This window comes from Parasteatoda tepidariorum, chromosome 2 (genome assembly GCF_043381705.1).
Source record: "Parasteatoda tepidariorum isolate YZ-2023 chromosome 2, CAS_Ptep_4.0, whole genome shotgun sequence".
Taxonomy (NCBI): domain Eukaryota; kingdom Metazoa; phylum Arthropoda; class Arachnida; order Araneae; family Theridiidae; genus Parasteatoda; species Parasteatoda tepidariorum.
The window spans coordinates 5,115,191-5,127,607 of record NC_092205.1 but is presented as its reverse complement, the minus strand read 5'-3'; the positions used below and the strand labels follow the sequence as shown (position 1 = coordinate 5,127,607).

At 28.8% G+C, this 12,417-nt stretch overlaps 1 protein-coding gene across 2 annotated transcripts in view; it reads right to left on the bottom strand.

Moving 5' to 3' along the window:
* Window positions 1-5,478: 5,478 nt before the first annotated feature.
* LOC107442232 (deoxyribonuclease-1) overlaps window positions 5,479-12,417 on the bottom strand; it is a 19,611-nt gene continuing 12,672 nt past the window's right edge. For both annotated transcript variants that reach the window (XM_043055929.2, XM_071177073.1), the window contains 4 exons: window positions 11,557-11,711; window positions 10,508-10,604; window positions 7,543-7,594; window positions 5,479-5,916 (listed from right to left, as the gene is read on the bottom strand). In XM_043055929.2, the coding sequence (XP_042911863.1) occupies window positions 5,528-5,916; window positions 7,543-7,594; window positions 10,508-10,604; window positions 11,557-11,711 (693 nt within the window). In that variant the 3' untranslated portion in view covers window positions 5,479-5,527. The remainder of the gene's footprint in view (window positions 5,917-7,542; window positions 7,595-10,507; window positions 10,605-11,556; window positions 11,712-12,417) is intronic.

Sequence of the window (12,417 nt, the reverse complement as noted above, 5' to 3'; positions counted from 1 at the left end):
TATAAATCGGACAGAAACCAAACACACCAATGCTTTATTTTTATCTCTCTATTATTTTATCACTATTTATGTTATCTTTTAAAATTAGAAATCTCATTTGCATGTGCTTTTTAAATCAAATCATATCACATATTAGAAGGAATGAAAATATTTCCATAAAAAAATATTTCAGCTTTCCTACTGCTTTAAAAAAGTCTTAAGATTTTATGTGGTTTAGTAAACGGTTTCCAATTTATCATTGGCAATAGAGCCCTGAATGATTGGCGTCACCCATTAAGTAAAATGATGTAAATGTGCATTTAAACAAAGAAAGTCTGCTATTGGGTTTTTCTTTTTGTTTTGTTTTTTCTTTAGGAAATTGAAACACGATTTTTTCATAGGGAAGGCATATTTATAGAATCATATATTATCCATTCTGGTCCAATACCTTTTGCCATCTTTCTAGCAATGCCATGATTCCAAATATTTATGCTGAAAGGGTTGCCAGTTCCAGACTAAAAAAACCTCTTTTCAACATTTTCTAATTAAATTTCTTGATATATCTTTGTATTTCCTTTTAGTTTGATGCTTATTATGAAGGCGGTGATTGCCATTATTAATATTATAGTGGTGGTTGAAGTAGTGTTCCAAGGAAAATGAATAAAATAGTTCAAGTAAAAAATTGATTTATTAAGTAAGAATTAGTATAATAAAAAAGACCATATTTAAAATATACAAATCATAAAAAAAGAGAAATCCCTTACGGGGATCAAGAGATAACAAACTCTCTACATCGAGAAGTTTTGTTAGCATTGATATTTTTTTAACGTTTGGGACTGGGAGGCATAAAAGGGCACCCCCCAGTCGCCACAAATTTGAAATTCAAAGTGAATGAATTTGTTTCTAACGGACACAAGAGCATGGAGAAGAGATCCAAGATTGGCGAATTATCGACATATAACATAGCCAAAATAAAGTCAATCCCCCATAATCAATATTAGGTTTGAAAATACTTTGGTGATCGCGAATCGCCAACAAGACTGAGAGAATTAATATAACCGTGTAACTAAAACATATTGGTGGTCAGAAATTAACAATAAAGAGTTATAAATATATTTTTGTTTTTGATTAGGCACGACAGTGAATTAATGAGTCGACATTAGTATTGAAATAAAAAAGTTAGTTGTTACATTGATCGATAAGAAAAGAATATAAATATTTTATGTTCGCGCTTATAACCATTAATTCATTGATTTAATTTAAATATAATTCCATTAAGATTGGTTAAAAGAGGTGAGTTTAAGTAATTAAGGATATTTTAAAGGCAAGGAAATATGTAATGCCAATTGTGACATCCAGCATCCCCGCTGGATACAGAAAAAAATGTAATAATTTTTTTTACTAAATTGATGGTTCTCTCCCATGTTTCAAGAAAATGTTATGTATTAAGACATGAAATATCTATGTAATACAAAATATAATATATGCATATAAACTCATGTGTAGTTAAATATCAAAGTATCATTATTATTCAAAAAAATTTTTATAACATACAGTTATAGCTCTAACATATATTTTCAACATTCTTGTTATTAAATCTCATATATAAATGTTCTGAACTTTTGATGTAAAATAAGCTGAGTATATAAAATTCTCCATTAGCTGAGCATTATCATCACCTGGCCAGGATATTTTAATTTCTCACGAATTTGCGAGAACAGCAAACATACATTGTTTCTTAATTTGTGCACAAGTCCTTTCTTGAGAAAAAGAATTCACTTAAGTTTTGTTTGCTTGCATTATTTTATTTTTCAAATATATATATATATTTAAGCACGAAAAAAATTTTGAAAATTTTATTATGTTCATTTGAAAATTTATACTCTGCAAAAAATCTTATATTTATTGTGAACAATTATTGAATTGTATAAAATGGTTCAGTTCAAAACATTTAAAAAAGTTGCATTATCTTTTCATAGTAAATACATATTTCTAAATCAAAATGCAATATTTTGGTGTCTGGATTTCTTGTATTTAATAACCCTATTCTTATGCACAAGGAAGTAAATATATTTTCTTATTTCAATTTACTCTAAAAATATTAGGGCAAAATAAAATGTCTAATATTGTTCACGTCAATTTATTATTGTTACATGATAAAAAGTAAAGCTGTATTTAATCTTTACAGCTATTGTAAAATTAAATAAAAAAAACTATTACTGTAAATTAATTATTACTTACGTTTGTTTATTTATTTATACTGTAAGAAAACAATTTATCTCTATGCCACTGAATGAATTTTAATTACCTGGCACCTAAGTAAAGAAAATCACTTTAAATTATTCTTCACGGATGCCTTCACGCAAAACAACAACCACACTGAAGCCATAATTGGCATTACATATTTTCTAGCCTTTAAAATATCTCTAAATACTTAAACTTACTTTTTTTTAACCATTCCTAATCGAATTATATTTAAATTAAATCAAAGAGTTAATCTTTATAAAAGCGAACATAAAATATTTTATTCTTTTCTTATCGATCAATGTAAAGGCTCACTTTAAAATATTCTTGGAACCATAACGATTCGTTAAATTTATCTAATGAGAAGCAGAAACTGAACAGTTTTATCTTTTGAAAAAGTCTGCAGCGGCAGCTGGATGACGCAATGTCATTTCTTAGTTGAGATCTATGGTTGAGATTCATCGGCATACAGGCTCACATTTTCTCTCAGCTTTTAAATTTTTTAGTTCTTTCATCATCAGATGCTCAATATCCAATTTCGCTCTGTGTGGTCCTAGGCACCAATCTTATGAAGGCGGTGATCACTATTATTAATATTATAGTGATGGTTGAAGTATTGTCTCAAAGAAAATGAATAAAGTCGCTTAAGTAAAAAATTTATTTATTAAGAATTAATCTATTCAAAATGGCCATATTTAAAATATGCAAATCATTAAAAAAAAAAAAGAAATCCCTTAAAGGGATAAAGATAACAATCTCTACATAGATCAGTTTTGTTAGTATGAGAAGAATATTTTTTTAGCGGTTGGGACAGAGAGGCATTAAAGGGCCCCCCTAGTCCCCACAAATTTGAAATTCAAAGAGAATGAATATGTCCTGAATCGATGTGAATGAATTTGTTTGTTGTTTGACACAAAGCACGGAGAAGAGATCCAAGATTGGCGAATTATCGACATATAACATAGCGAAAATAAAGCCAACCCCCCATAATCAATATTAGGTTTGAAAATGATTGCAAATCGCCAACAAGATGGTAAGAATTAGTATAACCATATGACTGAAACATATTGGTGGTAAGAAATTAATAATAAGAGTTATAAATAGATTTTTGTTAACGATTAGGCGCGACAGTGAATTAATGAGTCTACATTAGTATTGAAACAAAAAAGTTAGCTGTTACATTGATCGATAAGAAAAGAATATAAATATTTTATGTTCGGTTTTATAAAAATTAACTCATTGATTTAATTTAAATATAATTCGATTAGGAATGATTAAAAAAAAGTAAATGTTAGTAATTAAATACATTTTATATATGTAGTGCCAATTGTAGCGTCACACTCACCTATTANAAAAAAAAAAAAAAAAAAAAAAAAAAAAAAAAAAAAAAAAAAAAAAAAAAAAAAAGAGAAGCCCCGGGACTAAACAAATCCCTTTTTAACATTTTCTAATTATATTTCTGGATATTTCTTTGTATTTTCTCTTAGTTTGACGCTCACTTATTAATAAAAAGTAAGCTCCAAGCTAATTCCTCATTGCAAAAAATTATAAAAAATTCGCCAACTGTTCGCCTCTGTGTTAATTGTGTTTGATACCTTGTTCGTAACCAAATAAATATCTTTTAAACACTTTCTAATTAAATTTCTTGATATATCTTAGCATTTTTTTTAGTTTGACACTGACTTATTAATAAAAAATAAGCTCCGAATGATTTCCACTTTGCCAAAAAATATAAAATATTGGCAAACTGTTCACCTCTATATGTTGAAAAATTGTCTCTTATACGTTAAAAATTTGCTCAGAAAAAAAAATTGTGAAATCATAATTTCCAAATATACACTGTCTAATGAATAAATATTAGAAATTTAAGAATCACGGCATTAAAAATAAAAAACTGTTGTCAAAAAGATTAATCAAATTCAATAAAAAAACCTCTTCATTAATTATTATCAAATTATTTATTTTCTAGATTCAGCAATTTTGTTAATTTTATATTGGAAAATCGGAAATTAATTATAAAATTATTAACAAAACTAACTGTTGAAACTACATAAATATTAAAATGAAACGAAATATTGAGGCTAAGTAGTAATTTAGGTAATGATTGAAACCTAAAATAAGTGACTAAATTTGAAAAAATTATATTTTAGAAATGTGGTCCTTAAACTATAAAGTTTTTTTCTGTCTAAAATAATTATTTCTTCTATTTCCCTCAGCCATTTGTCTGGATCCGTGGCTGTAACTATAGTTACGAGGCATTACTATTTTAAGTAGGGGTGTGGGGTCACTGTTTAGGACAGGTTTTGGCTTGGGTCGGAGAGAGAATCTTTTTCTTCAGTCTATTGTGTGAAGAGAAGNTGCCAAAAAATATAAAATATTGGCAAACTGTTCACCTCTATATGTTGAAAAATTGTCTCTTATACGTTAAAAATTTGCTCAGAAAAAAAAATTGTGAAATCATAATTTCCAAATATACACTGTCTAATGAATAAATATTAGAAATTTAAGAATCACGGCATTAAAAATAAAAAACTGTTGTCAAAAAGATTAATCAAATTCAATAAAAAACCTCTTCATTATTTATTATCAAATTATTTATTTTCTAGATTCAGCAATTTCGTTAATTTTATATTAGAAAATAGGAAATTGATTATAAAATTATTAGCAAAACTAACTGCTGAAACTACATAAATATTAAAATGAAGCGAAATATTGAGGTTAAGTTGTAATTTAGGTAATGATTTAAATCTAAAAATAAATGACTAAATTTGAAAAAAATTATTGTATTTTAGAAATGTAGTCCTTAAACTATAAAACTTTTTTCTGTCTAAAATAATTATTTCTTCTATTTCCCCTAGGCTGTAACTATAGTTACGAGGCAATACTATTTTAAGTAGGGGTGTGGGGTCACTGTTTAGGACAGGTTTTGGCTTAGGTCGGAGAGAGAATCTCTTTATTCAGTCTATTGTGTTAGTCCTCGAGTGAACAGAACCTACCGCCCTAAAATGCGCTATTCTTGTTTCCATAGCAGCTGACGGCCTTAGACTTTGCAGCTGGAGGAGTTCTTACCCTGGACAAACTATAAATTTTGCGTCCCTTTGTCCCTCTTACTGTGTAAATTCACGATAGAGACAATAAAGTTTACTTCGTCGGAGGATGTTAACTGCCATTGGATTCCAAGTATTTTATTTTTAATTGATAGTTAAAAGCAACGATAATGAGGAAACGTGTCATAATTAATTCGTTAGACAAAAATAGTTTCAGAAATCACAAACTTTATTTATCTTTTATTTTTAAATTACTTTTAATTGATGGTTGTGGCAGTACAATAGTGAAGGGTAGTTGTTTCGTCGGAAAAACTGAATTCTATCAAAATGGTGTATGTATCTTTCTCTAAATCGTCGTTGGCAGAAGGATCGCTTAAAGCTCCATGTTCCACTTTGTAAAAAAGAGTATCCAATATTTCCGACGATATTAGTTGAGGATATTTGGCTTGTAATTTTTGGAGATTTTGCAGTAACGAGTCGCCCTCTTCGGAAGAAGCGTATAACTCTGATGAAGTTTCCGTCGTTTCTATCGTGAAGCCAAAAGACGTTTTCTGTGACCTCAACTGTGCTGGAAAAGTTCTTTGGCGAATATCCTCCAAAGTCAGGCACAGACTGGGTTTCAAATTAACCTTTGCCTGCTGAGAAGCTGTTAAAATAAAATTGTTAGTAGTTTAGAGGTCTGTATATGTGCTTAAATATTGCAATAAATATATTTTACTTATTTCTCTTGGATGTGCGAAAACTAATAAACATTTCGAAGAAGAAAGGAAAAAAAAAGGAAATGTAATTTTGTGCAAGAACAAATTTCTGAGGCATGCTGTGTTTTGACAGCATTTGAAATTTTTACTTAGATCTCAAAATAGGTAAGAGGTAAATAGGTCCAAATAGATAGTTTCTTAAGAAAAAAAAATAATGTTTGCATTTAATAAGGAGAAAATAATTTCGAAATGAAAGATATTCTTACAAATTTTTTAATAAAATAGTAATTACTATTTCTGCAGAATAATAGTATTTGAAAAAAAAAACAATCATATTAGGGTTAACTTCTTTGCAATTATTATTATTATTATTATTTTGTATATTGCGCAAGCTTTAAAATTATGATATTTTAACTGCAAAATAGCATATATTAAATAACGCATTTTTTTAGCATTTAAAAACAGCGCTTTGAAGCCTAGAGTTGGGTAACCAAATAAGGGTATATACATTGTCTACAAGGGTATATACAAGGGTATATACAAGGGGCAATGCTATACATTGTCTATTACCAGTTCAATTATTGTTGTTAATTCGTTTTTTTATATCATGGATCATGAAAACTTTGGCATCACGCTGTTTATCGTATTTGTTTTATTCAAAATAATTATGAAACAAAAATTATTAAAAAATTATTTAAAAATTATCTAATTATTATTATTTCATAATTATTAAAAATTATTAAATAATTATGAAGCAAAAATCATTTAAATGATTTCCCTGAAGTCACAATTAAAAACTTGATTTCAATAAATATTTAAAATAAAAAAAGTCAACGCTAAGTTTGATTAAAAGCTAAATAAAAAGTGATTATTGAGATGTTTCGGAGGTAGAGATTCATTATTGGTGCTTTATATAGAATAAATTTTGCAAAAGGTCATGTCGTTAATAGACTATTAATAGTCTATTAATAGTCTATTAATAGACAATGAGACTAACTAATGACTAAACTAACTGAACTAAACTAACTAAATAACACAATGACTAACTAATTAAAAATTTGGTCATAAAGAAGCACCAAAAATTAATTAAACTTAATCACGTAATATGCTAATGTTTAAACGGTTGAGGAGAAAAAAATTAAAAATAATATTTTGATGTTAAGTTATTATGGCATTTAATGATAGCTAGTTTTATAGTTATATTGAAATAAAAAGTCTAGGTGGATCAAAGTTAGCTGTTGCATTTATTGTGAAAAGAAAAAATAATTAAAGATGATTAAAGACTTCAGAAAAAATGAGATTAAAAAGCTAGGAAATATATAATGCCTATAACAGCATCATAGTATGCTGATAATTCAAAATTTTAAACAATGGTAATAAAATTGTGTGAAACAAATATTTTTCTGTTTAGTGAACAATTTAAAGGAAAGATGAGTAAAGCTATGATAATAGTAATAAAAATGAAATAATATATCTATAAAAAAAACTGTTTTTCAACCTACAAGTTGCTATAATTAATTAGACGATCTAAATAACTTTTCCACCACCATAGTTAAAAATGTTTCAATTCTTACTGCCTCCCTTTAGCAACACTTCTACAGGCCAGTGGTCAGAAACAGCTAAACCCTGAAAGATTTCATTCATATATATTGAATAATCATAATTATCAGATTGAATTATAATATTTAAGGACGATCTACTCTGACGTCATCTCGACGTTTTTCTAAGAGTTTCTCCTGGACCAATAGGGCTGCTGCGCCCTCTCGCAACATCTAAAAGAAACGGTTAGTTGACACAGTAAAATTGATTAGTGGACACTCTAGGGTAATAATTTAATGTCTCTGTCATATTTTTGCCTTCTTCTGAGTGATTATACCAAAAACGATGATTATCTTTATCATGAGGGAATGAAATACTCATTTATTTATAATTTATTGAATTTATTTACTTATATATGAAGTATATAAACGATATTCAGCTGTTAGAATTCGTTTCTAAAAGATTGTTTTTTTTTCTGTTTCTTTAAAAATTAGTAAGCGATTCATTTTTCAGGGTTACTTGAATTGTACAGTTCTAACTATGTAACTATTGTTTGCGTTATCAACTGTTCTTTCTATTCCATTTTAAATAAGTCAAGCCCTTCAAGCATCAATTCTCTTAAGTGGCACATTCTATTTTCTTTCACAAAGATTTCAACTCTTTCACTATAAATACTTCTTACTTAACACAAAGACAGGCACGAAACTATGTAGAAAATAAACAAACTAATTATGCATCGAAGTTTCTAGGTACACAAAACAAAAACATATCACGGTAACAATAAAATACACAAAGAAATAATATATCCAAGTTAAGTAAGTAAAAGACATAGAGGAGAAAGAATTATGTTTTAATAAATTCGATGTGCGATACGGCGTTGTATTTAATTAACTTCATGTTAATTAACATTCCAATTTATGTGGAGAGACTTAGCTCGACTTTAACATTCCATCTTGTTCATAATCGATAAGCTGGTCATAGATCACGTGTCTGTGTATCAGTGATCGCCTTCCTCTCGAGTTGTAAATACCCAATTTAAACTAATAGAAGAAAACCATAAACTTGTCAGTTTAACTAGTTGTTAAGATTTTTGCCGTAGTGTGTTGCTAAAATCGTTTAGGGCAGCGTTGCCATTTGGCCACGCATTGAAAAAAAAAAAAGCGCTTCGCTTTTTTTCTATGCTTTAACATTAGAGTGGAGACTCTATATATTTCTCTGTGACCGTCAACTAAATATTATAGTCGCAGTTCATTTCCAATTTTTTTTCTCAAAGTTAAATGAGTATTTTGGAATCGATAATTTTTTAATTTTCATCTACATCACGTTCTTCCTAGTGAAAAAAAATTTTTTTTTATAAATTTAATTTATTTAAAAATAAATTTAATTTTTACTGAAAAATTTATTGCATTAATATTTGATTATAACTGATTTCAATAGCTTAGTGAAAAATCAGTACGCAAAATAATTTGTTAACTTTAAAATAAACAATTTTAACACTAATTAAAAAAAATTTTAATAAAAAAATTGCAAGGTGCACAAATACATTTTTTTTATCAAACTTTAGGGGCATGTCAAGTACGGATTTTAGTACAGAAAATTTTAACGGAACTTCGTGCAAAAAATTTGAATCAAGTACAGAAAATTTGAGCACATTATGCAAGTTACCTAAAAATATGTTTTTGAAAACATGAGACAAAAANAAAAAAAAAAAAAAAAAAAAGTAGTCAAACTATTTCCTTTTGATTTTTATTTTCTAATAATGACTCTTTAATTACTTCGGCAATAAGAAATTCGAATGCAGATATATTTTCTTGGTAATGGAATACGTATCGAAGGCTGCAAATATTCTGAAGTATCGATGATTGTTTCATTATCACTGTTTTTAAATTTCCATGACCAGTGGCTTGAAATATTAAAAACAACTACATATCATAAGTATCAAAAAGTGTTACAAGCAGTGATGCTGATTCCTCTAGCGTCAATATGTTGCGATGATTTTTATAAGTGCTTTTAAAATTTTAAAAGAATTGCAAACTTGAGCATTTTTCCCCTACTACTTTAAATAAAGTGGAGAGTCAGAATTTCTCAATAGGCTGTTCTGCAGGAGTACCATTCTTTTTTCTGCATCGCAATTTTTTGAAGTTCTGTCACCAAGGAAAATAAAAATAAAAAAAAAGCCAAAGTTTAAGTGCCTTACACTTGAAGCAATTCGATGATTTTAAACTATATAATTTTGTTGTGAAGAATTATCTGGGATTTAGAACTGACAAATAACTTAAATATATCAAAAGTTATTAAGCTTTTTCAAAAATCGCTAATTTGGCGACATTTTTCCTCCTACATGAAAATTATCAAACTCACTGCCTTACTCTGAGTTTTTGCAAATTTTTATGAGCCCAAGTAATACAGCCCTAGTAATACAGGAGTAAGTTCTTAAATATTAAAAAATTAGACCACAGATGCTTTTCCTTTTCACAAAACTGTGGCTTTTCTCCATATTGACGTTTTGCGCCATTTTCAAACTGAGCGTAGACAGCACTGACTTTAGATAGACTAAACTTGACCTAACAGTGTCATGAGTAACAGTTCCAAACTTACAGCAGTTATAAAAATAGCGTATTATTCGCGAAAAATGCATAATTTCATATTACGAAACTTTCGAAAAACAGTCATAATGCCGGAAATACAGAATTTATTCTTTATTTAAATTGCTAATTTAGTTTAAAAAAATTTAAACTGTTACCACATTATTTAATGTAACTGTTCCTACTCTATGAACTTTATTAATTACAATATCTTTCCGAGCACAAGTACTAAAAATTTCAAAGAACTGATGTATTCCAGTATTTTTATGAATTAAAACGAGTAATGCATGATAATTTTTGACATGATAAATCATGAGAAACAATGACGAGGGCGTGCTAATTGAAAGAAACTTATTTGGACTCAAATTCCCAATTTTCGTGCTATTTTCAGATCATTCAAAACTCGATTGCTTACCAATTCAGAAGATATTCCTAGTTCATCGCGGAATTTGTAGGCTTGGGCTGAGAAGTCAACAACAGCGTCCAACATATCATCTCCTGCGGTTATGATTCTGTTAAAATGCAACAATGAAATGAAAAAGAGCATACAAGCTCGTAAGAAACATTCAGATTAGTATTCAGAAGCAGTGTTAACCCTTTTCGCGTTGGCTGTTAAGCATACGAAACGTTCTCAATCAGCGTCAAAAAGATGAAACTATTTCTTTTAGCTATTTATTTCTGGTGAGGTAGTAATAGTTTATTTAATTCAACGCTATTTAGTTCGAAATAAAAAAGAATTATGTAACACTGTGAACTATTATTGATTGAAAGTTTTAGAATAGCCGTGGGTGGCTCAGAAGATAGAGCTTTCACCTTCCAATGAGGTGAATGGGTTCGAATCCCTGGTCGATACGAATTCTGCACCCGGCTTTCACCTACCACTGTGCTGTCGCAAAATACCCTCAGTGGTAGACGGATCATGGGTTAGAGCTGATGGGCTAACTGTGGGAGTTTTTTTCGGTTTTCCTTTCCATGTAACGCAAATGCAGGTTAGTTCCATCAAAAAGTCATCCACGAAGGCAAATTTCTCCCAATACTTGATATAGGAGTTCCCTTGTCTTTTGGGTAGTGCTCAAAATTGCAAAGTTGCGGAGTTGAACATTAGTAATCATTAACCCGAGAATTGGGTTGCCTGTTCAACGATGGTTGTAAAATAAAATATATAAAATAAATGTCTTAGAATGAAAGTGAAATCAAAATTAAGCCTGTGAAATTAGCCATGTCCACACTTAAGGAACCGCTTTTTTCTATCCAATTGGAGTTCATGATCAATTATGCAGCTTACAAGGAAATGACTATAATAAATATATCATTCAATCTTAATATCATAATCCTTTGAGTGTCCTAACATAAGTCTTTGAAGCGCTGAATTTGAATATATTATGCATTTATGTTATTTAATTTACTTTCTTCTTAATAGTTTCAAGCGGAATTTTGAGAATAAAATAGAAGATGTATTTATACCGATCATATGGACAGCAGTTAAGGGATTGTGTGGTATCGATATCATGAGTAATTAGCCAAGTGAATTCCTCTCTTCTCCAAAGATCAATCAAGTTCCAGTCTGATATTCTGACATTGGCACAACCGGCATTCATATCACCCATAAGAATAGCATTCTGAAATAAATGAATTTATATATATATAAAAAAAGGGGTTTGGGAATTAATAAGTAAAAAAAAAAAATAATAACAAACATTTTATTAAAAAAAAAGAAATCTTCTATCAACATTTGAAAAGTCATTTTCTTTGATTTTCAANTTTTCTTCAGCCCACACGATTATATCCGCAAAACAGAGTGCTTTCTGATATTGTATCAATAAAGCCAAAGCTAAATATATTAATACAATAGTGTGAGGAGCACTCAAAAAATTTTTTTAAAAAATAACACAAATAAAATAGATCATAAAAGTTAAAAATAGCATGTAAAAACAGATAATAAAATAAAATAAAAAGAAAAAACATTAAAAAGGGGGACTGTAAAGCGAGTAGCAAAGTCATAACAACTTACATGGACGGATATTTTTCAAGAATGATTTAAAAATGTTTTCGCAGAAAGATTGCCAGATTACAAAATATGAAAACAAAAGCGCAAATTGAGTTTAACAAGAGGTTTTTAAAGTGTCGTTCTTACTGCACTGGTGAAGTGATTTGTTATTCTGAGTTTTGATTTGTTAGTTACCAAGGATGGGCCCGAAATGGATGAGCACAAGGTAATATTGTACTGGATAATTTTAAAAATTGATCATAAATAGTTTTAGAAGATAGATGTTTATTTAAGAAAAAATATAAAATAGAAAAGAGAAACATAAATTGCCTGCTTTG